At 51.6% G+C, this 22722-nt stretch overlaps 11 protein-coding genes across 11 annotated transcripts; 6 read left to right on the top strand and 5 right to left on the bottom strand.

The window, feature by feature from the left end:
• Positions 1 to 367: 367 nt before the first annotated feature.
• Positions 368 to 1561, bottom strand: VTP21DRAFT_10362 (uncharacterized protein; the record flags this gene model as incomplete). The annotated part of the gene is made up of 3 exons (XM_069389690.1): positions 368 to 642; positions 704 to 1274; positions 1355 to 1561. The coding sequence occupies 3 exons, from the start codon at positions 1559 to 1561 to the stop codon at positions 368 to 370; spliced, it is 1053 nt and encodes a 350-aa protein (XP_069252985.1).
• Positions 1562 to 1996: 435 nt separating this feature from the next.
• VTP21DRAFT_10361 (uncharacterized protein) lies at positions 1997 to 3571 on the bottom strand (the record flags this gene model as incomplete). Its single annotated transcript, XM_069389689.1, has 1 exon — positions 1997 to 3571. The coding sequence occupies one exon, from the start codon at positions 3569 to 3571 to the stop codon at positions 1997 to 1999; it is 1575 nt and encodes a 524-aa protein (XP_069252984.1).
• Positions 3572 to 3940: 369 nt separating this feature from the next.
• Positions 3941 to 4454, bottom strand: VTP21DRAFT_10360 (uncharacterized protein; the record flags this gene model as incomplete). The annotated part of the gene is made up of 2 exons (XM_069389688.1): positions 3941 to 4195; positions 4341 to 4454. 2 exons carry the CDS (start codon positions 4452 to 4454, stop codon positions 3941 to 3943), a joined length of 369 nt encoding a protein of 122 aa, XP_069252983.1.
• A 272-nt stretch (positions 4455 to 4726) lies between these two features.
• VTP21DRAFT_10359 (uncharacterized protein) lies at positions 4727 to 6664 on the top strand (the record flags this gene model as incomplete). Its single annotated transcript, XM_069389686.1, has 4 exons — positions 4727 to 5227; positions 5299 to 5390; positions 5462 to 5558; positions 5636 to 6664. 4 exons carry the CDS (start codon positions 4727 to 4729, stop codon positions 6662 to 6664), a joined length of 1719 nt encoding a protein of 572 aa, XP_069252982.1.
• A 959-nt stretch (positions 6665 to 7623) lies between these two features.
• Positions 7624 to 11879, top strand: VTP21DRAFT_10358 (uncharacterized protein; the record flags this gene model as incomplete). The annotated part of the gene is made up of 2 exons (XM_069389685.1): positions 7624 to 9070; positions 9226 to 11879. The coding sequence occupies 2 exons, from the start codon at positions 7624 to 7626 to the stop codon at positions 11877 to 11879; spliced, it is 4101 nt and encodes a 1366-aa protein (XP_069252981.1).
• Positions 11880 to 12707: 828 nt separating this feature from the next.
• Positions 12708 to 13253, top strand: VTP21DRAFT_10357 (uncharacterized protein; the record flags this gene model as incomplete). Its single annotated transcript, XM_069389684.1, has 1 exon — positions 12708 to 13253. One exon carries the CDS (start codon positions 12708 to 12710, stop codon positions 13251 to 13253), a length of 546 nt encoding a protein of 181 aa, XP_069252980.1.
• A 605-nt stretch (positions 13254 to 13858) lies between these two features.
• Positions 13859 to 14881, bottom strand: VTP21DRAFT_10356 (uncharacterized protein; the record flags this gene model as incomplete). The annotated part of the gene is made up of 1 exon (XM_069389683.1): positions 13859 to 14881. One exon carries the CDS (start codon positions 14879 to 14881, stop codon positions 13859 to 13861), a length of 1023 nt encoding a protein of 340 aa, XP_069252979.1.
• A 73-nt stretch (positions 14882 to 14954) lies between these two features.
• On the bottom strand, positions 14955 to 15446 carry VTP21DRAFT_10355 (uncharacterized protein; the record flags this gene model as incomplete). The annotated part of the gene is made up of 1 exon (XM_069389682.1): positions 14955 to 15446. The coding sequence occupies one exon, from the start codon at positions 15444 to 15446 to the stop codon at positions 14955 to 14957; it is 492 nt and encodes a 163-aa protein (XP_069252978.1).
• A 173-nt stretch (positions 15447 to 15619) lies between these two features.
• VTP21DRAFT_10354 (uncharacterized protein) lies at positions 15620 to 17250 on the top strand (the record flags this gene model as incomplete). Its single annotated transcript, XM_069389681.1, has 3 exons — positions 15620 to 15853; positions 15916 to 16859; positions 16929 to 17250. The coding sequence occupies 3 exons, from the start codon at positions 15620 to 15622 to the stop codon at positions 17248 to 17250; spliced, it is 1500 nt and encodes a 499-aa protein (XP_069252977.1).
• A 234-nt stretch (positions 17251 to 17484) lies between these two features.
• On the top strand, positions 17485 to 20028 carry VTP21DRAFT_10353 (uncharacterized protein; the record flags this gene model as incomplete). The annotated part of the gene is made up of 6 exons (XM_069389680.1): positions 17485 to 17648; positions 17781 to 18672; positions 18732 to 18834; positions 18912 to 19405; positions 19471 to 19896; positions 19978 to 20028. 6 exons carry the CDS (start codon positions 17485 to 17487, stop codon positions 20026 to 20028), a joined length of 2130 nt encoding a protein of 709 aa, XP_069252976.1.
• Positions 20029 to 20134: 106 nt separating this feature from the next.
• On the top strand, positions 20135 to 22535 carry VTP21DRAFT_10352 (uncharacterized protein; the record flags this gene model as incomplete). Its single annotated transcript, XM_069389679.1, has 4 exons — positions 20135 to 20265; positions 20722 to 20780; positions 20900 to 22149; positions 22233 to 22535. 4 exons carry the CDS (start codon positions 20135 to 20137, stop codon positions 22533 to 22535), a joined length of 1743 nt encoding a protein of 580 aa, XP_069252975.1.
• Between the last annotated feature and the right edge of the window lie 187 nt (positions 22536 to 22722).

The raw sequence follows: 22722 nt of genomic DNA, 5'->3' as shown, positions 1-22722 counted from the left end.
AAATAAAAAATATAAGTCTTCATCCCATCGGAGGCCGGCTTTTATTCTCATCTAGGACCGGGAGAGAAGGTGGTGGGGAGATAGCTCTCTAGATGGAGAGGAGAAGAGGGGCGAGGGGAGATAGCTCTCTAGATGGAGAGGAGAAGAGGGGCGAGGGGAGGGGGGGGCGGAGGGCCCGAGTGGATGGACGAGAGTCATGCTGAACATATACATATACCATCGATGGTTCCCTTGGAAAACGAATTGAAAATACAGATTGCAATGGAGGCGAATAGAGAGAAAAAACCCAAAAGCTACAGGCGGACAAAAAGAACAAAGGCAGTACCCAATGAAAAAATACACAAAGAGTCCCCCTCTCCTCCCGAGGCTATGTGACCTTGAAGTGGTCGCGCCACAGCCGGCACGCTGCTCGCCGCTGTTGCTGGTCGTACGCGGGCGATATTAGAAACTCCAGGATGAACTCGCTGACGAAGATGCGCTCTTTGGTGAAGAGATATTTGGCGACGGCCGGATCGAGCCGATCCACCTCCTGCCTAAAATACTCCTTGAGCGAGGCGATCTCCCCCTCGGCAGGCACCGGAGGATGATCCCAGGGCAGCTCGGTGTCTAGGAATTCGAATGAGCCAAACGCCTCCACGTCCGCTATGGTTAGAGGAGGGGGTTAGCGAGCAACGCCCCGTAGGAGGGAGAGGATGAAACCTACCAGGAAACGCCCCACTGAATTCAAAGTCTAACAGACCCGTCAGCCGATCGCCCTCCACCATGATGTTCGTCTCGGAGAGGTCGTTGTGGCATAGCATCACGGGGGCTTCGCCACCGCCCTGTGCCTGGAACACACGCTCCATCAACCGATCGATCTGCGCGATCAGGTCCCCCCCCTTCTCGGCGGGAACGCCCCCAAACTCTTGCGCATGCGCCTCAACATACCGCCGGACGCTTTCAAACTGCTCCTCCTCTCCCCTCCCCCCCTTCAAGAACAAGAACATGACCTCGCTCAGCGTCCGGATTCGGACCTGCCCCTCCGAATCAAAGCCAAAGACACCGATGCGTTCTACCGGTATCCGCTTGAGCTGCACCACCCAGTCGGCAAGCTGGGCGAGGAGTTTCTGCTTGGAGTCTGGGGCAAGCGAGTACCAATGCTGCTCGAGGCGCTCGCCGGGTATCTTGGTCATAATGATATATTCCGCGCCGATCTCGCTGGTGTCCACGCACCAATGCAGGACCCGTGGAACCGCGATCGTTGTGTGCTTCGAAATAAGGGAGAGGCATGCCACCTAAAAATCATATGGAGCTATGTTAGTCCCCCGCCCATGCAACGCAATGCATCAGGAGAAAACGAGAAGCATGAACAGACCTGGTTCTCCGTTCGCCATCCGTCTTGGGATCTGCATATCCGCGCGATGTACTCTTGTCCTGACGCACATGTCACCAGAAATACTTCGCTGAACGATCCAGCATAAATCTTCTCGATGGTGGTGACTTGGCTCCCCAGGTGCCGTGAGAAGACGTGCTTCACCCTTTCAGCATTCTCCTTGGGGATTATTAACCAGTCGTCTTCCATGGAATGGGCGTTTATTGGGGTGATGGGAATGGTGAAAAGGGGATAAGGATATACAAAGAGGAGAAACGAGCTATCAAAATCATCCCACCTTAATGCTGCGCCCCTCCCATCATTGAAACCGCTTACAAAGGAAAAAGAGAAAGGGAAAGAATGAAAAGGAAAAGGCGAAAACAAAAATTGAGCCTATAAGTAGAAAAAACACTATACAGTACGCATGCTTTGATAGGTAAACAGATGATATGAGCGCTGGGGAAGAACAGCACGTATTTTGGTGGATAAAAATAAAGAAAACAATCATAATAAGTATCGGGATATACCAACATGAGGGGGGGAGGTCAAAGGAGAAAAAGCATCCATAGGGCATAGATAACACAAGGTAAAATATAAATAGCAGCGTAGTAGAACAGGAGACGGGGCCCTCGTTTATGTTCCGCTCTAAAACCGCACGAACCTGCTGAACTCGCTCTTCACTTTGTGCGCCACCGAGGTGCCTTTACGCTGCGCTTTCTCCATCCTGCCCGGCGGACGCAGCGGCGTGATTTCCTTGCCGTCGGCCGCGAGACGGGCTATGGCCGCGGGCGACGCTATCCCGCTTCCAAACTGCACAAGTCCTCGTACTTCCAGCCATCTCTCTTTCATATCGTCCGCCTTTGGCGTGCTCCTCCCAGTGTTGAAGTCCGTGCCGTGCCCCGCGCCCTCATAGTACTGGTGATGGTTTGCCACGGATTTTCTTTCTCTTGGCTTTCTGCTCTTTTGCTCTGGTTGGGGAGGGGTCGGGGGATCGGAGTCGAACCAATAGGGGGGGTGGCTCAGGTCCATTCGCAAGAAGAGCCCCTGGTCGTCTTGATCGGGCAGTTTGAAAGGTTCGATGGTTTTGAGGGGGAGGAAGTCTAGATCGAGCGGGTCGGAAAACATTAGCTTTAGGTCCACTCTTGGGGGAGTCTTGCTAGCCTCGCTCAAAGGAGGAGAGGGAGGGGGCGAATAGTAGGGAGAAGAGGGGGGCAGTGGAGGCAACGCCTTCGAGTCGAGGTAGTCCAAGAAAGACGAGAGAGGGTCAGGCGAGACCGATTTTATCCTCGGGGAGGGGTTGGCATGCTTGGCGCATTTCGAGGACATTTTGGGTTGTAGAGGCCGCGTTACCTCGTCTCCGTTGAATTGGTGCAGGGTGGCCGCAAGGAAGGCTATATCTTCAGGGGCCCACTCGAGGGAAAGGGTGCTCATTGCCTTGGAAGGGGAAAGGGATGGCTTAGTTTTCGCACAGCTTGAGCGGCTGATCGATGTCGGCGGGGAAACCTTTGGCGATTCCGGGCGGGAGAGATCCGAACTCTTTGAAGATGTCTTGGGGGATCTTGCCGAAGGTGGGGAGACATGGGTGGGCCTGGCCGGAGTATGGACGCTCAAGACGCGTGGTTGGCTTCGTGGGGAGAGATTCTCCGCGATCTGGGCCAGGATTTCCGAATCATTTGGCAAAGATGGGGCGGGGTTGGAGGGAGGCGGGGGAGGAGGCGGCGGTGGCATAGGTGGCGGGTAGGAGGGAGAAGGTGATGGGGGCATCGTGTAATCCACGTTCGATTTGGAATAGCTCTTTCGCGATGGCTTTTTCTGAGTTGTCGACTCCTTCTTCTTGGCTGCGCCCACGATACTCCGGGCAAGCTCTCCTGCGACCTCGCGACTAGCCCGTCTTTTACGCGTGGCGCCCATGGCCTCCAGTGCCTCTAGCTCCCGCCGGGTATTGACGATGTTCACGTATGCGTCCACACATTGCTCCACGTCATCGATGTTCCGAGGAACCAGAGCATCCTCGGCCAGAAATTGCCACTCTCCGAGCGGGAGCTGGATATGGCGGCGCGTGTCTTTGTGGTGGAGGCGCCTCAGGAAGTTTAGCAGCAGGATACGGCGGTGAAAGCAGTGGGTGGGAGAAGGGTGCAGAGCGAGTTGTGTCAGCTTGTAGTTGGTGCTGGCCTCAAGGAGATCGGGCAGGGAATGCATGTGCTGTATCGTCAAACTCATCTTCAACTATTCGGAAGTCGACTTTGAGAAACACAGGAGAGCGGGGGAGGGACTATGCTTTTTGGTCTCGAGAGAATTGCCGAGGGGGGAGGGTATAGGTGATTGAGATTGGAGAGTCAGGACACACAATGGTCATGCGTGACACAGGGGTGACCACAGTTGTGACAGAGAGAAGAGAGGGCGAGGGATGAGCAAATCCAGTTTTATAAGATTCCGGAGGAGAAAGGTTTCAGGCCAAGAGGGAAAGGGGGAGGACTTATACCTTCGATTGAGGTGGGAAAGAGGGGAAAGCGCTATGCACACGCTGTGTCCTCCTGCGATCTCCCCCTGAAATTCCTTTAAAAGTCAACGATGAACTGCCCGGCCCAATCACCGCGCTTCGATCAGGAGCGCTCGGAAAGGAAAGAGGGCCAAATTTACGCGTCTTAGCTCTGGGTTTGGATAGAGGGGTTTCAATGCCCTCGCATCCGCTTTCCAGGAAACGGTCAAGGCCGGCCCTGGCCGCAAATCGCCTGGGCCGCCCGCCCGCGCGACCCGCGAGAACAGGGCACTCACGGCCAGAACAGGTTTCACACTGACGTCGCCTGCTACCGCCTCAAGTCCTTGGCGGAGGCAGGCCCAGAGCTGTCAGGAACGACGCGCAGGGGCCCTCTCGGGGCCTCATCGGCACCCTTTAGCTAGGCTTGCTAGAGTGGGAGTGCGGCGGAGAGAGAGGGCATTCGCGATGCATATATGAAAGAGAAGGAAGGCGCGCCCCCTCGCCACGCACAGTCCTACGTTTCCCAGCTATCCTGTGGGAAATTTCAAGCTGCACGATTTGCATGAGATGGGCCAGCCCCTGCGTTGCGGGATGCCCCAAAAGTTTACATTGGCAATGTGACATCAATTCCCCATTTTGCAACGTTGTTGACCGTTTTTTTTTTATTCAGGTCTTCCTATTCTCTATCTTGGCTAAGGTTGCGACTTCGGTCCCCATATCCCTTCCATTTACCGATATTGCATCTTCTCCATTTCATCGCTAATCCCGTCTCTTGAGCAACGTGGGATCGGAGCAAGAGCTTTTCATATCTCTAGTCTTATCTTTGCTCATTATCATAAACCGCCTCCTGACCATTTTTATTTGGAAAGAGCACCTTGAGGGACGCCAACCCGTAAATGATACGGCCAAATCGTCCCCCTCAGACTACCCGGCGCGCAAATCCATCTTCATCCAATGGCACAGCAACTCCCCAGCGAACAGCCTCGTCTCAACGCATAACACCCTCTCAGCGTGCAACCACTTCTCAGCGCACTTCCACCCACACCGCCAGTCCTCGGCAACCGCCTCAGACAACCCAAAAGCGTTCTACCGCGTCGACATCGCGCCTCCACCATGGCACCAATCGGTTGACGGTGACATCCACATCCAGTCCTAATGGGCAGAATAGCCGGAATTCGCTCGTGAAGGAAAAGCAAACTACAAGGGCAGCTCATCCCCAACGGCGGCGTGCCGAACAGCCCATTTCTGGCACTCATTCTCGTATTGCCACTGAAGGGGCACCTCTCGCCAATTCGCCACCGCTAGCTCCTCCACCACCACCCTATTCACCGGTACCCGAGGCGGGTGAGAGGCTGGTGGTGGAAGTGTGTCCGAGTGGAAACAGACCTTCGATGAAGGTAAGTGGGACCCGATTGTCTTTGGTATATTCTGTTGAACTTCCCACCGAGGCTCTCCTTTTCCCCTTCAGATAAATCAACTCGAGGACATGGTTTCTTCAATGCGGTCAGCGCTCTCCGACCAAGCATTCGCCATGAGCGACTTAAAGTCCCGTTTGTCCGAGTAGCTGTTTCCCTTGTTTTCTATGTCTTTAATATTTGACTTACCCCGAGCTCCCTTCATATCTCCATTAGCATCCAATCTCTACTTGCTAAACTCGAGGCACGTCGAGAACAGGAGCCATTGACCCAAGAAGAGGCCGGATTCTTGGAGAGCGCACGAACCGTCCAGGTAAGTGGCCCACGAAATCCAGATCCTTTGTGACATCGCTGAGTTCAACTCACTTCTCTCCTTCCCCTTCTCCCAAGGTGCTTGCGCAGGAGACGATCGAAGGTCAAACTAGCTCGCAACTTAAGGAGCTCCTAGCTCAGACGGCTACCCAGGAGTCAGAGACTGAAGAGGACGACACTTACAACCGAATCTGTAGCAAACTCAACGAGCTTATCCAAGGAGCGACAGAGGCCGTGACCTCCCCGAGTACGGTGTCCATCACTCCGGATATGCTATTGCATTCTGCTACGTCGAGTCCGCCTTCGCCCAGCCATGAGTGCAGCAAGGGTGCTCTCATCAAGCGTACGAACCAGGACTCCCACGAGAGTGACTTCCACTTTTTGCGCGAGTCGCAGTCTCAGCTTGTGAATTCAATACTGCGGGTGGATTCGACGATTCGCACCGTGGATATGCTCGCGAAAGAGCTGGTCGCCCCAGAGGCAAGAAAGGAGGAGTGGACGAACGTGGAGCGGAGACTCCTGTTTCGACATAGGAGCATCAAACGACGCTTTGATTCGAGACGGCTACGTATCTCCCCTTTCACTTACGAGGAGGCGTCAAGCATGGTTTCTGAACACTACTACGCCTCCACGAATGTGGCCACTCTCAGCCTGCCGCCTAATGCCGGGTGGCTCTTCATGCACCTTGTCTATTGGACCCTGGTTCTCACCCTAGGAAGCTTGCTCTTCGAGTCGTGGTATGTCGACACCGCACGCGGGCAAATGATGCTCGTCATGGAGACACTGGTCCAGGCGGCAACCGATCAAAGAAGGGTCTTGCTCTTGGAGGATGCAGGCGCCGGCACTAGCACCCCTATGTACACGGCCTCCCCGGTAGCCTCGCCAACTCTAGCGAAATGGCCCGCTGAACAGCGGTTTCTGGGCGCGCGGACGCGCCGCTCCCTAAAGTACAGATCGACTCCGAGACTCAGGCGCATGACTATGGGGCGCAGGGAGCTAGACCAGAGGTCGGTCATCATCGAGAGGGATGAAGAGGGGGACCCCATCGACGATATGACATCACCATTGAGGATAAAATCAAAACATCAACGAGGCGCTTCATTTTAGCACGGTGGAGTCAGGCACGCACTGGAGTTGTCAATAACAATTTTATGCTTGGGATTTTGTACATTTTCTAACGAAATACAATCATTGAAAATTGAAAAAAAAATTCCTTGGACCTTTTAATTATTTTTTATACATACATTTTAATATATACATATAAAAAGTGTTGTGGATGTATATTGTTTCTCTTTTGCTTGGTCGATGTTCATTCATTCATTTTACAATACATTTTTTTTCCTTCCCCACATTCTCGAAAAAGAAATCTAGAGTATCAGGTAACCGGTGGCAAAAGCACCTATGCGGTGACGTAGATTTAAGGAAAACCGGTCAGTCGAAGGCAAGGGCACGCCACGCTCAATTAGTTCGCCCTCAACATTTCAAGGTTTTTATCACTCCTGCACAGTTCGTTTTTTTTTCTTCCATCAAGTCGCCCACTCATTGTCATTATACTATTTTATTTTATTATATATATTATATATATTCTCTATTTTTCTTTCAACTCTCATTTACTCCCTTCCGCTCTCATCCCGTGTTAGAAAAAAAAAAGAATAAAAAGCGGTGAGATTTTTGTTTCTTTTTTTTTGCGACTTCTCTTTTTCAAACGGACACCTGGAACAAGAAGAAGAGAGAAAGGTAAGCCATCTTTTCCCATCTTTCGTATTTATCCTATTGTGTCGACGTGCTCGAGCACAACCCGGTACGGCAGATTCAGAGCCTGTGCCATGGGGTCTTATTTTTCACGTCGCGTTTTTTTTTTTTCCTGCTATTTCTCGCTTATTCATTGAACTGCCCCCACTGACCTCGTTATTCTTCCTATTTGAATTGCATAGAGTGCTCTTATCCGCTACTTGTCATTCTGAAAATCACTTTCGCACCTTTAATTTTTTTTCTTCCTCTTTTTCTCTTTTAACCTTTTGAAGAGGACTGAGTGACGTTTTGAGACAAGAAGAGAGAAAATCATCATGGACGATCATCATCTGTACGATGACCCTAATGCTGCCTTCGAGACGGCACCAGAGTCCACACGTGGCCTTTTCGACGCCCCTGAAATGACGACCGTGATTGAATACCACCAACAGCCATCCGAAACGGGGGGCAAGTCGGGCAGCAAGTCACGCAACTCAACCTCGGGGGGAAGCAAGCGACGATCCGTGAATTTCCCGCTCCAGAAAGAAAATGCCGAAGGCTCTCAGCAGCCACAGCAGCAACAGCAGCAGGCCAGCCTAGCCAAGCAACCGTCATCTCGGCAGCGTGGGCATCAGCGCTCGCGTTCTGCTGCTGGGTCGGACGCGGCCTCTGCAGGCCAGCGTGCTGGCTTACAGCCCGTGGCGGAGGAGCCAGAGAGTGCTGGGAGTCGAGACGCGACAAAGAAGAGCAAGCGTCAGAGTCGCGTTGGGTCCAGGGCCTCTCCACCCGCCGGGGGGCAAAATGCAGCTGCGTCGGGGGATGCAGCGGAGAAGTCGGAGGCGCTTGAATCGCTTCACTCCATCATTTCAACCCTCAAGACTTTGCCGACTGGATCCGTTCCACCGGTTAAGGTCGTGGCCAAGCCCAACGGCATGGAAGCTCAAGCTGGCGCCTATCCGCCGGCTACCAAGGAGCGCGGTCACCGAAAACATCTCTCTATGTCTGCGATGCCCAACAAGAATGGCGAGGATTCGATGGCCTCTGACCATGCACCTCAGGCACCCGAGGTGAACACAGGCTCTAGCGGAAGCGCAGGGCGAAGTCGGCGTAGCGCCTTCATGACCAAGGACGGGCTCTCCTCCCTCAAGGAGCTGGCCAAGCTGGGTGAGGATGAGGACGAGGCCGACGAGGAGACCAAACGGAATGCCATCGCCGAGGCCGAGGCAAAACTCTCGGGAATGACCCCGACCTCGGTGGAGGATTACAGCAGTGGATACCACCAGGGTCGCTACCACCGATCCTCCGAGGCCGGAGGGAGTGGCTCGAACGGCCCCTACCTCCACGGGGGAGTCATGGACTTCTATCAGCAGCACCCTGGAGATCGTCGCTCCAACTATGACCAGAGACGCAGCATGCACGCGCCCCAAAACCAAGGCTATGACCAGCAGCAGTACTATCCCCAACAAGCTCCCCTCCATCACCAGCAAGGCCAGCCTCAGCGCACCCGCGGTGCTCGCCGCTATACCACCTCAATGGCCCCCATTGGAATGAATATGGGGACCGGTGGCCAAGTGCGCCCCGATCCAGCCGGAATGCAGATGCAGCCCCGTCCAGGAGGCAACCGGATGTCGTTCCAACTTCCTCCGTTGGCCGAGATGGACGCGATGTTGGGTGCTCGTGTTGGCAAGCGGTTCTCGCTTCAGCCCATCCAGGTGCCGCCGATGATGGGCCATCAGCGTCAGTCCTCTCGGGGGTATGATAACAGCTGGAGAGCAAGCATGGGTAAGCCATTCACCCCCCATTTCCCTAGCTCTATTATTTTGTTGTGTTGTATCAAGGAGGAAGGAAAAAAGGATGGAAAGAGGAGGAGGAGGGCGAGGCAATTTTGTGCGCTGTCGGGGCTATGTGTCTTATCTTTCTTTCTTCTTGTGCCGTAGGTGAGCCTTATTCACCACGTATGTCTCAGTATGGCGGTTATGGAGAGCCGTTCTCGCCCCGCATGTCGGGCTTTTTCGGGGGCGGCGGCCAGAACCAGATGCAGGGAGGCCGTCGACCTCTGTTCATTGCACATCTACCCTTCTCCGCGGTGACGCCGCTTCTCAAGTCGAAGCAGCTGATTCGTGGCGTACTGCGCATCAATAAGCGTAATCGCTCCGATGCCTATGTCATCTCGGAGGATCTCGACTCGGACATCTACATTTGCGGGTCTCGCGACCGCAATCGAGCGCTCGAGGGCGACGTCGTGGCGGTGCGGTTGGTGGATGTGGACAAGGTGCTGCGAGAAAAGAAGGAGAAGGAGGATGCCAAGGTCATGAAGCTGGGTGGCCGTCACCCGAAGGAGTTCCGCAAGCGTACAGAGGAGGACGAAGAGCCCGAGGTGCTGGCGGATGACGTCGACATCGAAAAGGTGCGTCCGCAGTTCTGTGGCGTGATCGTCGCGGTCCTGGATCGTCCCCAGGGCCAGATCTACTCGGGGACGCTTGGTCTCTCTCGCCCCAACACGCAGCGTGAGGAAAAGAAGAACGAGCAGAATGGGGAGAGCGAGGGCAGCAAGGCGGAGGAGGGAGCCGACTCGACCCAACAGCAGCAGCAGCAGCAACCGCAGAAAAAAGATACCAGCAGTCCGCGCATTGTCTGGTTCCGCCCGTCGGACAAGCGTGTCCCACTGATTGCGATTCCCATCGATCAGGCGCCCGAGGGTTTCGTGGAGAACCACTCGGCGTACGCAAAGAAGCTTTTCCTCGGAACCATCAAGCGCTGGCCGATCACCTCGTTGCATCCGTTTGGCACGCTCGAGCGCCAAATCGGAGAGATCGGCAGCCTCAGCGTCGAGACCGAGGCCCTCTTGGCGGACCACAACGTCTCGAACGCGCCGTTCAGCGAGACCGTCATGGCATGCTTGCCCACCGTGCCGTGGCGGGTGCCCGACGGGGAGATGAAGGAGCGCCGAGACCTGCGAGCCATGGTTGCCTTCACCGTGGATGCCCCCAGCGACAACGACTTGGTGGACGCGGTGTCCGTGAAGAAGACCACTGATGGCAACTACGAAATTGCCATTCACGTCGCCGACGTTGCCTACTTTGTGCGCCCCCATTCGGCGGTGGACAAGGAGGCGCGCTCTCGTGCCGTCGGCACCCAGCTCGTGCAGCAGCTGGTCCCCATGTTACCCGAGCTGCTGGCCGAGGACCTCTGCAGCCTGAAGCCCGGCATCGACCGCATGGCCGTCTCGGTCATCTGCAAGATGACAGCGGATGCTAAGTTGATCGACACGACCATGGCCCGCTCGGTGGTTCGCTCGTGTGCGCGTCTCGACTTCGAGCAGGTGCAGTCGGTCATCGACGGGAAGCCCCTGGCGGCCGAGGTGCACGGGGTGGAGAAGTCCGACGTGGAGGACTCGATCCGCACCCTGAACGAAATCGCCAAGAAGCTGCGATCGGACCGCGTGCAGAACGGGGCCATGACCCTCGAGCTGCCCCAGATTGAGTTTATGTTCAACGATGCGGGCCGCCCCGTGGACATCACGGTGCGCGAGCAGATGGAATCGGAGCGCATGATGGAGGAGCTGATGCTTTTGGCCAACAGCAGCGTGGCCCAGAAGATCTCCAGCCACCTGCCCGACCAGGCGCTGCTCTGTCGCCAGCCCGAACCGCTGGCACGCAAGATGAACGAGTTCCGCGCCATCTGCGAGCAGGCCGGCTACCCTATCGAGGGCTCCTCCGCGCGGGCGGTAATGCGCGCCATAACCCGTGCCGACGCCGGCCCGGAAGAGCGCCGGGTGCTCCAGACCCTGGCGGAGAAGCTGGTCGAGTCCCCGCGCTACTTCTGCACGGGCGCCGTCGACATTTCCAAATACCAACACTACGAGCTCAACGTCCCCCTTCACACCCAGTTCACCAACCCGGTGCGGCGCTACTCCGACCTGCTTGTCCACCGCCAGCTTGAGGCCGCCCTCGCGGGCGAGAAGAGGTTCTACCTGGACAAGGAGGCCATCTCCAAGACGGCCGAGCAATGCAATGCTCGCGAGGAGATGGCGCGGCACGCGCTACGCGCCTCCCACCACCTCCACCTCTGTGCCTACCTCTCACGGGAGCCCATCACATGCGATGCCTTGGTGATGGCGGTGGAGGCAGAGGCATTCGATGTGCTGGTGCCTCGATACGGCGTCGAGAAGCGGGTGCATCTGGATCAGATGCCGCTGGAGCGCTCTGTCTATGCCGATGGGGCGCTGAAGTTGAGCTGGCAGGCTGGTGTGGACACGCTCGAGCGTGCGAGACGGGAGATGGAGGAGAGACGGAACCGTGAGAAGGGGGTGGAGGTACTGGAGGAGGAGGAGGACGAGGAGGAGGAGTCGAGCGAGGGGGAGGATGGAGAGATTGTGGAGTTGGGTACAGAGGCCAGTAAGAGTGGGCTGAAGTCCACGGGGGCCGAGGCTGCGAAGAAGGAGGACAGAGTGGTTGCGGATGATGATGGGAAAGAGATGCCTAACTCACAGGTCTTGCGGGTATTCTCCTCGCTACGCGTGGTCCTCACGGTCGAGGATACCAAGTACCCGCCCGTGGTACGGTTGACGGTGGTGAACCCCTATGTGTAAACATGGAAGTCAAGTTTGAAAATTCAAGAATGCTCATATATATATATTTTTTACTTCTATATCTTTTTCTTTTTTTGCTAAGTCTTTATTTTTTCTTTTTTCAACTTACTATGGAGAAGTTTTCTCGTTAGGCGTGCATGTGTGTTGATATACTCTTCTTTTTTCTTTTTTAACTTTATTATTAATATTTTTAACCTATTTTTGTTATTTTTGGAATTATTTTTTCTTTTTTTTTTATCTTCTTGAAAAGGGGAGAGAGAAAATTATGAAAAAAACTTTTTATTTTTTCTTATTCTTGAATCTTTGAAAATAAAAGTTTATGCTTTATATCTAATAGACATACACGGGGAAGGTGAGGGGCGCGAGTGTGATCCGCCCGGTGGGCAGGAAAAGAGCCGTGACCGGAATAAGGTTGCGCTCAGGAGGAGGAAAAGATTCGCGCCAAGAAACTCAGAATGAAAGAGCAACGGCGTCGGGCTTGCCTGCGGGTGAGGGGCTCTACCGGGCTGGTGACGGTCAGGAGGGGGTACAGCGCGGGTAAATGGCAAAGGGGACGACTAGCTAATTTTTACCCATTTTCCGGTGGCTTGGTAGAATGGATAGCCCGGCACCTACAGGTTTCTCCCCTGAGCTAGCGGTTTTTTCCTTTTTCGAGAGCCGCTTTCATACATTTCTCTCCTATTTCTTAACTGGCACTTGTGTCTTACTAACCAGCATTCCACCCTTCCCCCCCTCCTTCGCCTCTCGTAATCGTCCACAGATAACCCTAACCGCATTCAGGCTTCTATCTATTGCACTCCCTCGTCGTTGCCACCCCACCTAATCATCATGCTAAGCGCCTTCTTCAATAATGTGAATTTCCGCTCCCGCTCCGACGGGGTCCTGATTCCTGTGCCCTGCGAAAATGAGGGCTTTTTCTTCCAGCACACGCCCGTTGATTTTATGCCGCGCAAGCCCAGCGGCACACGCAAAGTGGAGGGCCACCTCTTTCTCACGTCCCATCGCCTCATATTCCGCCCCACTAGCGCCAATGCGCCTTTCACAAGCTTCTGTCTCCCCCTCGCAAATTGCTTTTCCATCCGGCGCTCGCCCACCCTTTCCCGGAGCATCCTCCTGGATGTACAGCTGCTGGAAATGGGAAACATCCAGCTTGAGTTCTGGATCAAGGGGCGCAATGAGGACATGTTTAAGGAGTACTTGAAAATGGTGTTTGAAACGGCGGCCGCACGGCGGATCGCGGAAACTCATCCTGGGGCCCGGCGGGATGGCCTGTTCGATGCCGTCACGTCCGACATGCTTAACATTTCCACCTCTCCGCCCGCCTACCACGAGCACGATTTCGCCAGAGACCGGCCGCCGGCCTATATGGCCTAGTGCCTCTATTGTATATACTTTTTTTTCTCTCAGAATATTTTTTTGGTTTTTTCCTTTATTTCAAAGTTTAACCGGATCACGTATAGCCGGATCGCGTATAGCAAGGATTGTATTTAATAGATGAATCACTATCGGCGGACAGCCGTTGCCTTTTTTTTTTCCCTGAACCCTTTCTCTCTGTTTATCGTTTCTATTTCAAGTGCAATATTATACACACTTCCTTGTAGTAGTTTATCTCATCGTGCTATCTCTATGTGCGCTACTTGTATGTTCCATACATATCTTCCTATTTACAGGCTGCTATGGATCCTATTTTTCTTTTTTGACAATTAGAAATTTCTAATGCATTTCCGGCAATGCAACTAGATCATAAGGTTCTCGCCGATTTGTGGAACAGAGTTTCCCCTTCCCATGATAGGGTCGGTAAAAGATTTCCATTTAGTTTCATTTCTTTCTGAATGCTAAGGCTGAGTTCCAGATGATTCCGTGATAAACCTTAATCCCCATAAGCTTCCAACAGTGGAGAACCCCGCAGGGGCTTTCTGACAATTCCGCACACGCACAAGCGTGATGCAAGTCATCAAGGCTAACATGATTCATGCTCTTTATTGTTTCTTCTTCTTCTCCTCTGCCTTTCTCCTCCTCTTCGAGATCTCTGGGGTGGACAAGGTGTAGGAGCGCTCCACTTCCTTTCCATACCAGACAAAAAGCTCCTCTTCGGGCTGTATGTCGCGCTTTGTCCAGCAAATGACTTGGTTCACGACGTTGCCCTCTAGAAATATAATTCCCGCCTTCTCGGGGTTTTCATTCATGAAATGGAATGGGCAGTACAGCGGCCCTCCTGGATCCGTAAAGGGCTGCCCGCGTTCATCCGTTGCGTCGAGCACGCTCTTTCGATACATGATGGAATAGTTGGAGGCAAGCCCGACGCCGTCCTTGAGCGAGTCGTATTCGTCCTCGGTCATCGGCACCCCGAAATAGAATCCGAGGGGAGTGTTATACGGGAGAAAACGCTTTGCAAACAGGCCGCTCCCTGCTCCTGGTATCGTTGACGGCCGCACCTCAACGATGTCGTGGATAGATTTGGGTACATCCGACAGGTCCAGCTCATCAATGTTCACCCAAGAGGGGTCATCGGAGGGCAGTGGCTTTGATTCCCCGGAGGTTGCCGACGGTTTCGAAGCATGCTGCAACTCATCTGATTCCAACCCGTTGGAGTGCGCAGGCGTCTCGCACTCAGAGTCATAGTCGTCGCAGGATCCGTACAAAAAGGTGGTCTGCGTGCTCGCATCTACGCACACTTTCTTTGCATTCCCGCCATTCGTCTCGTTTTCCCTCTCTCTTTTTCGTTTCGAATCCTTGATATTGGCATCTTCTGCTGCTTCCACACACTCAACTGTACCTTGTCGCGGCTCCTCTCCCGGACTCTTCTCCTTCTTCTTACCAAAACAGAGCGGCCAATCGTGCTCGATCAGCTTCTTCATCCATTCGTTATATGCCTTGACGGCGCTTTCGAAGTTGGCTGGTTCGTATGCGAGGCGAAAGCGAGTCGCTCGATCACCAGGCTCTTTAAAAGCAATGAAATAGCGATCCAGATTGAGGGTCAGGACCTTGGAGGCGCTATTCATAGGCGTCTATTACACAAAAAGATAATGCATCCCATTAATGTCACGGCTTTCAATAAAGAGTTTCTCTATTGACTTAGGATCTTGCCTTTCCCCTAAACACGCGCGGCAGTCCCCTCTCCTGCGAGATCTTCTCGTCCATGGCAAGAGCAGCACGGCACAATTCTGTGCGGAACATGGAGCTTGCCTTGGATTGGCGCAATGCTAAGAAAAGCATATAGCTCTGGTTGTGCCATCGAGGGTGAACTTTGCTTGAAGCTACCTTGCTGTTAGAACTGGTGATATCGCGGCGAGAAGATGCATGCCGAGTCTGGTATGGTACAGAGGCGCTGTTTTCTGATTCGTTGATGGATGTATTAATTGGTTGTTGAGAACAATCTTGTGGAGAGCTGGCGGAATCTTGAGGTGAAGTGTGATCTTGCGGTTGCGGTGACTCCTCTATTGTGGTATCATTGGGTAGTATGCGATTTTCAGGAGTGGAAGGCAGATTAATGTTGTCTATAATGGATGACGATGATGTGTTTTCAGCGGCATTATATGTGAGGGCTTGAGCAATGGATGCTGCCATTGCCTAGCTTCCAATGCAAATGGTGTATCAGAGAGCAAAATTTTTAATTTTGGTGGCTTCGTAGACCCATTTCAATAAGATTCTATATGGAGAAGAGAGAAAACCAGCCACAAATGTAAAACCTGTGCTCTGTTTCCAAACATGCCAGCGTTTATGTCGTCGGACCGAACACTATGATAATAGCACCTCTTCCACTCGATTTACTTCGCTCGCACATAACATCTCTCCTCGTCCCCGCATTTTCATCTCTCTCGATTTCCCATGATATTAAGGAGCGCCAGATTCGAGATGCACTCGAGATTATACGAAAACCCACGCGTTGTGAGGTAATGGCACTACCCGTGCTTCGTCTTCTACCCGGTACTAAGGAGTTCGGTACAAGCGTGGCCAGTGAGTTAGCGGAGAAGGTGATTGGTTCGCAGATCTGATATTCATCTTCCTCAACTTACTTCATCTTGGGAAACATCAGATAAAAGCGAGCAACCTCATTGCAGGAGTCAATGTCGAAGGAATTTTCCTCAATTTTAGAGTGCACAGAGAGGAATTTCTAAAGCTCATCTTACAGCGGATAGTGCAAGATGGAGGAAACTTTTCGTCTGCTGCTCTTCCACGCTCGGAAGAACGGAGAAAAGTTGTGGTATGTGCTATGCAGTGCAACGAAATAGGAAATCAAATTCGGGGCAAAATATTAGCAGGATTCGTGGCCAGAATTTTAGAGCTTTCAGGATGTGAAGTACATAGAGTGAAGGACTGGAGGGGGACAGAGATGAATAAGGATGGCGAAGAGAATTCGGTTGATGGGAAAATGTGTAGTGAAGAACACGAGGTGCTCGGCTTCGAGCCGACGAAAGGGCATGCTTGGGGGCACCTAGCCTCAGGTTCAAATTTGCCGGATGACATCGAGACTCTCGATCTCTCTTCTCTTGGACTTGGTCGCCCGAAACTTAGAGTATCCGGCGAACCAACTGAACTTGCCAATGATGTCTCCTTTCTCCGTCACCATCTTCAATACGCAAGCTCGATCTACATCGTAGCGCCCAACCGCCGTGCTCTGCACTTTAAGCAAGCATTTCATCTTGTTAACTCGGAGCAGTGCCACCATGTAGAATATCTCCCCTTGCGAGGTATCTCGACCTCTGTAAGCGAGGTGATGGCACGAGCAATAGATGCCATGGATCAGATCATGCGTGAAAACGAGGGAAAATTGGACGAGCTGGTGCTAGAGCTTAGCAAGGAGGATAAAATTGAAGAGGTCGTGTCGAGAACAGCGCGTGGCGCCGCAAAAGCCGCGGTGTTAACTCAGATTGAGCAGATTCGCCGAACAAGAGAGGTCGTTTTTGACTGGGACAGACTAATGGATGTGAGGGGAGACAGTGGTGTTTATTTGGAATATACGCATGCGCGCTTGTGCGGGTAAACAAGATCGGCTGAATAGCTCGATTCCTTGAGAGCTCTGATTGTGTATTTTTTTTGTCACTTTAGGATCGAGCGAAAAGCATGCGTTCGATTAGACCCCAATGCCGATCTGAGTCTGCTCCATGGCGATGAAGTGATTGTTCTGGCATCAATTTTGATGAGATATCCTAATGCTGTTCTCCTCTCACATCAATCCATGGATCCTCAGCCATTGATGTCTATATTATTTGAACTAGCACACGCCCTCTCAGAGGCCCACAGGGTCTTGCGTGTCAAAGGAAGGCAATCAGCTGTAGCAGATGCACGATGGTTGCTGTTATGGTCAGCGAGATGTGTGCTTGGCTCTGGACTCAAGCTTCTGGGAGTGGAGCCTTTAGAGAGAATGTAGCAATAAATATATTAAAATTTCATATTCACTCCCACATTAGATTTTCCATTCGAAGCACTTTTGAAAGAATTATGGGTGGCTTATCCGCTCACTTTTTTTTATTCCTCTCAGCCCGAGTCACACCACCAGCCCTTAACTCCTTGTAGCGACTGTTGACACCCCCCCCCCTCTATAATCTGTTCAACATCATCTCTGGACTACCCCGAGAAGAAGCTCCGGAATAAGAGAGATTTCATGGAGATACACCCATCCTATTATTACGATGTGGACAATGGGGGTCGCATCCCGGTGTTCGAGCCGAGCATGGAGGAGTTTCGCGATTTTCGCCGATTTATGAGTGCCATTACGCACTACGGCATGCAATCATCGATTGTCAAGATTATCCCTCCGAAAGAATGGTACGTCCATTTTCTGCCCTTTCTTGGCTTCCCATCATGAGATTGCTTTAGACTTGTCATTTTCATTGCCAACTCAGACGAATATGTACATGTGACTTTTTATTTCATAAACCCTATCTTTTCCGCTTCTAGGTCTGACAATCTCCCTGACATCACAAATAATCTGCAGAATGTGCGAGTGCGAAAGCCCATTGAGCAGCATATAAGTTCTGCCGGTAGTCAGGGCGCGTTCACGCAGGCCAACATCGAGAAGCGTCGAATTTATACCGTGGAACAATGGCGAGAGCTGTGCGAACAATCGGATCATCGTCCCCCGCCATTGCCCGGAGAGAAGAAGCCTCCGCCTAAACACAAGCGGAAAAGAAAATCCGATGCCACGGATGAACCGTGTTTTAAAGAGGAAAGAACGGAGGCAATGGACCATCCAGTAAAGGAGGAGACGCATCACTTTGATCCAATAAAAGATGCCATCAGCAGCTCCATGGTCCAGCAGCAGGATAAATCCCAAGCTACCCTAACAATGCCATCGGAAACAGCAGGTGATAATCTCTTCGCCAAGTCTTTGGTTAAGGTAGTGGTGGTGAACGATTCCTCGCCCAATGGTTCGGATCTATCAGTGGGGAGAGATCGTATGAGCGTCCACACAATGCTGAATCCGTCTACTCCTCCACCCAGCGAGCTACATGTTGAAGACACCGTTAAATCTGTCAAACCACCGCGCAGACGCGATGAGGGACCGACCGCAAAATCGGCTACCGAATACAGCTTTCGAAAACTCGATTCACACTACGATGTGGAATATTGCAAATCACTGGAAAGATATTACTGGAGAAACCTTACCTTCAATGCCCCGCTTTACGGGGCGGACATGTCCGGGACTCTCTTTGGCCCTGATGAGCCTCGGGAGTGGAACATGAACAATTTGGACAATATACTTAATCGGATCCACGTGAATTTGCCGGGTGTGAACACTCCATATCTATACTTTGGGATGTGGAAGGCAACTTTTGCATGGCATGTTGAGGTAAGTTCTATCGCGCGCGCACTTTGAAGAGAATCGCATTCACCGTGTGTTCATTTTAGGACATGGATCTCTACTCGATAAACTATTTGCATTTTGGTGCACCCAAGCAGTGGTATGCCATTCCCGCGTACCACCGTGATAAATTCGAGCGGCTCATGCAAAGTAACTAATTGTGGATTCCTCTCTCTAGCCTAGTAAAGCATGAATCCTAATGCTGGCTGCATTTTTTGAACCACTAGATACTTTTCCGCAAGACTATCAGCTTTGCTCTCAGTTTCTCCGCCACAAGACCTTTATCGTTTCGCCCACCTTCCTTGCCAAGAGTGGGGTGGATTCCCACCGACTTGTTCAGCATGAGGGCGAGTTTGTTGTGACCTTTCCCCGTGGATATCACGCAGGCTATAACCTGGGCTTTAACTGTGCAGAGTCTGTCAATTTCGCCCTTGAAAATTGGGTAGAAATTGGCAAGGAGGCACAGGCTTGCCAATGCGTTGGCGACAGCGTGAAGATTGACGTAGGGAGCTTATTTGGGGAAAACCCACAAGTGGACGAGGATTCATATGCATCGCAGAACAATGGGATGAGGGTAAATAGGGTGGAATTTTTGGCTGATGATAGCGGTGAAGATGTGGACGGCACAGATACGGGCGTGGTAAAGAAAATGAAACGTAAACGAGCCAAAATGGAAGAGCTGCCCAGCATGGCGAGAAGCGATGGAAAGCCAGGCGTAAAGGTAATTTGTTTCTTCTCTACCCTGTCACGGTTGAGTATTGTATCACGCACCCCCTGTTTGATTAGTGTGCGCTCTGCCCGAACTATGGGGAAGGCGATGTCATGATACCCACAACCGATGGACAACTTGTGCATCGTCTCTGTGCGCTTTACATTCCTGAAACCTATATCCTATCCACTGAGTCGTTATCCAATGAGTCACTTGATGAAGTCAGGGCTCCTAATGAGGCCAGCACCCAACCAGCGGAAGATCGGTCCACTCCCATCGGAGTAGAACGCGCGTGCGGGCTTGCAGATATACCCCGTGCACGTTGGAATTTACGATGTCTCCTGTGCAAGACTTCGAAACGCGGGGCATGCGTGCAGTGCTCAAGCGCACGCTGTAGTAAAGCTTTTCACGCGACTTGCGCAGAACGAGAGGATTTATGGATGAGGCAGTACACCACCGAGGATGGACCTGTTTTTGAAAGCTTCTGTCGTCAGCACGATCCTGTAAGTTTCTCTTTAGTTGCCTTCAGGCATTCAAATGAGCTGCGGCTAACGCTTTCGTTGCTCCATTTTTTTTTTATACAGCGGAAGAAGCAGGAAAAATCCAAGATTAAATCAGAGGCACTAGAAAACTGATGGTAGAGAGGAGTGTATGCTTAGGTTTTATTGTTCTAATATTGTGTTGCCTACGGGTTCACTGTACAGGCCACTTGGTAGCAATTTTGCAAAATTTATGTTAAGGATGTTTCTCGCCACTTTATACTGGAGCGAGGAACACCCGGAGACATTGCGCCCTACCCTGCCTATCGAGCTGCTTTCATTTATAATCGCGCGGAGCATATTTGCAAGTAGAGTTGGGCTGCTCTGTCGCAAGTCATGTAGGATATATGTCTTGAATTGAGTTGAAAGATTGACAATTGTAAATCCCAGATATTTCGCTATGCATTTTCGTTTCTTTTTTTTTACTTCACATATACTGTTTTTGTTTTCGTTTGTTTTTCTTTTTTTTTTGGATTTTGATTCTTTTCCAGTAATTCTCTCATTTGATGGATTATCTAAATCTGCATAACCCTATGTACGCTTCCCGAGGCCACTCGACATCATAAGGGTGCCTGCAAAATTAAATATCTCAAGTCGCAAGCTTGTTTGAAACCTCGTGCCTCAGTTTCCTATTGACCAAGGCTCTGCACTGGAGCCGGAATGCTTACTCCTCTTTCTTAATATATATAATATTAGATGCACTTTTATATTTACACGACATACTATCATCACCGTACACTCTTTCCAGTCCGTTCTAATCGGGAGATCATGCAGGAGGTTGTCGATTAGGTTAAACTTGGGCTCCTGGAATACGAGGACATATAAAGGCTTTATTGTCGAGGCTGAAGGTGCGTATCCTCATCCCGAATTTCCATACCAAGTCGCGCGTTCATAGATGCTCTTGCAATGAAGCTGTTACGGCTCCCCTTCCCCTCATTACTTATCTTTTCACTCATTATTTTATTAGCATCTACTGCGCGTGGCGTCCAATACACCACGTATAAGCGAACCATTAAATGCAATGCCGCCGCCATCCTTTATCCAAAAACTGTGGCCGAAATCCAGACCATTGTCAGAGAAGCCGCGCGCAGAAACCAAACGGTCAAAGCAGTCGGCAGCCGGCACTCTGGGAATGACAATTTTTGCACCGAAGGAATCGCTATTTTCATGGAAAATATTCGAAATGTCAAATACAACAACGACATGACGGTGACAGCAGGCGCAGGCCTAGAGATATTGGATTTGATGACAAAACTTCACTCAAAAGGGCTTGCACTAGAACATGCTCCTTCGTTTGGGGGCATCTCGGTTGGAGGTGCGATTGCCACCGGTGCACATGGCAGCTCACTTCTGCACCCGGCCACTCTCTCGGAGCTCGCTGTCGGTATGACGTTTGTAGACGCGAACGGCAGACTGCGTCGTATTAATGCAGATTCACCCGATTTTGCTGCTTTTCGCGTCCATCTTGGCCTACTGGGGATCATAGTAGACGTGACACTTCCTGTCGTTCCACAGTTCAAGATCAGGATCCACAACTACCGTGCTTCGGAGGACATCCTCCTCAACGGCCAGGCATTGGCAATGGCTCGCAAGATTGATTTCTTTCAACTCTGGTGGTTCCCATCGACCCGCTCGGTTGTCGTGTCAGCCGGAAACTATACCACTTGCGAGGAAGATGGAGACGTTAAAATGAATTTGATTCCCGACATTCCACCCCTCGCGGTCGCGGGCTACAGCACGCTGTTTGAACTTAGCCAAGCCTTAAAACTCCAACCGAATATGTTCTTGTATCAAGGTATAACTCAACTGTCGCTGTATCGTCGAGCTCCGGGAAAGCCTCTTGTCCTCACCGAGGATGGAGTCACCCCCAAGAACCCTGGTACTGGATATTCTCACAAAATCCTCGTAAGCCGTTGTCGAAACTGTGCATGGACGCCAAAGGCTCTACCCGTTAGAGACAATGCCATTGCTCTGTCTTTTGACATACATCGGCTTGATGAGGTGGTGCATACGATTCGAGCAGTATACAATGAAGCCCCTGTTTCCTTCCCGCTCTATGGCATCAATTTCAGGTTTACCAGGGCTGCGAAGTCGCTAGTAGCTTTGGAGTCAGGTCGCGAGTCTGTCCACATCGATTTACTTAGCGTGATGCGCAGAGATGAAATCAATAAGCCGCGGTTAGGCTTGGCATCATACCAGGCCATCACGCAACTACTTGTAAGTGTTAGATCCTAGTTCTCTAATCGTTCTGCTGGGTCCACTTTTCTAACCTATTTTATGTTCCCAAATATATTACCTAGGCGGACAAGGTAGATGGGCGTGCTCACCACGGAAAGAACGGCTTGTACTACTCGTCAAAGAAGATGTTTTTCAGCAAGTACCCCAATGCAAAGAAATTCGCAGAGATTGTATCGCGCTACGATCCCAAAGGGATCTTTTTGAATAATTTCGGGCGCCGAATCCTTGGGCTGACTGATGCTGTACAACTCCCCGCTAATACGAAGCATTGTGCGCTTGAAGATTTTTGTGTATGCTCTGTAGATTCGGACTGTGCCAAAGGACAGCGCTGCCGACGATGGATGGGTACTAACGTCTGTAAATAATCCTATTCACTCTGATTTAATTAATCAACATCGATGAATATAATGCAATATATGGTTGCCTTCTGAACTTCATCCAGCGGTCCCTTGTATCGCCCAGTCGATTTCGAAAGATTCAAAGAGGTTGGACAACCTACTTAGAGTGGCTCAATATGCAAATAAGGTCATATTACCTAAACTTAAAATTAGG

Source organism: Calcarisporiella thermophila (assembly GCF_041956535.1).
Source record: "Calcarisporiella thermophila strain CBS 279.70 unplaced genomic scaffold VTP21scaffold_7, whole genome shotgun sequence".
Lineage (NCBI taxonomy): Eukaryota > Fungi > Calcarisporiellomycota > Calcarisporiellomycetes > Calcarisporiellales > Calcarisporiellaceae > Calcarisporiella > Calcarisporiella thermophila.
This window is presented reverse-complemented; position numbering and strand designations above follow the sequence as displayed.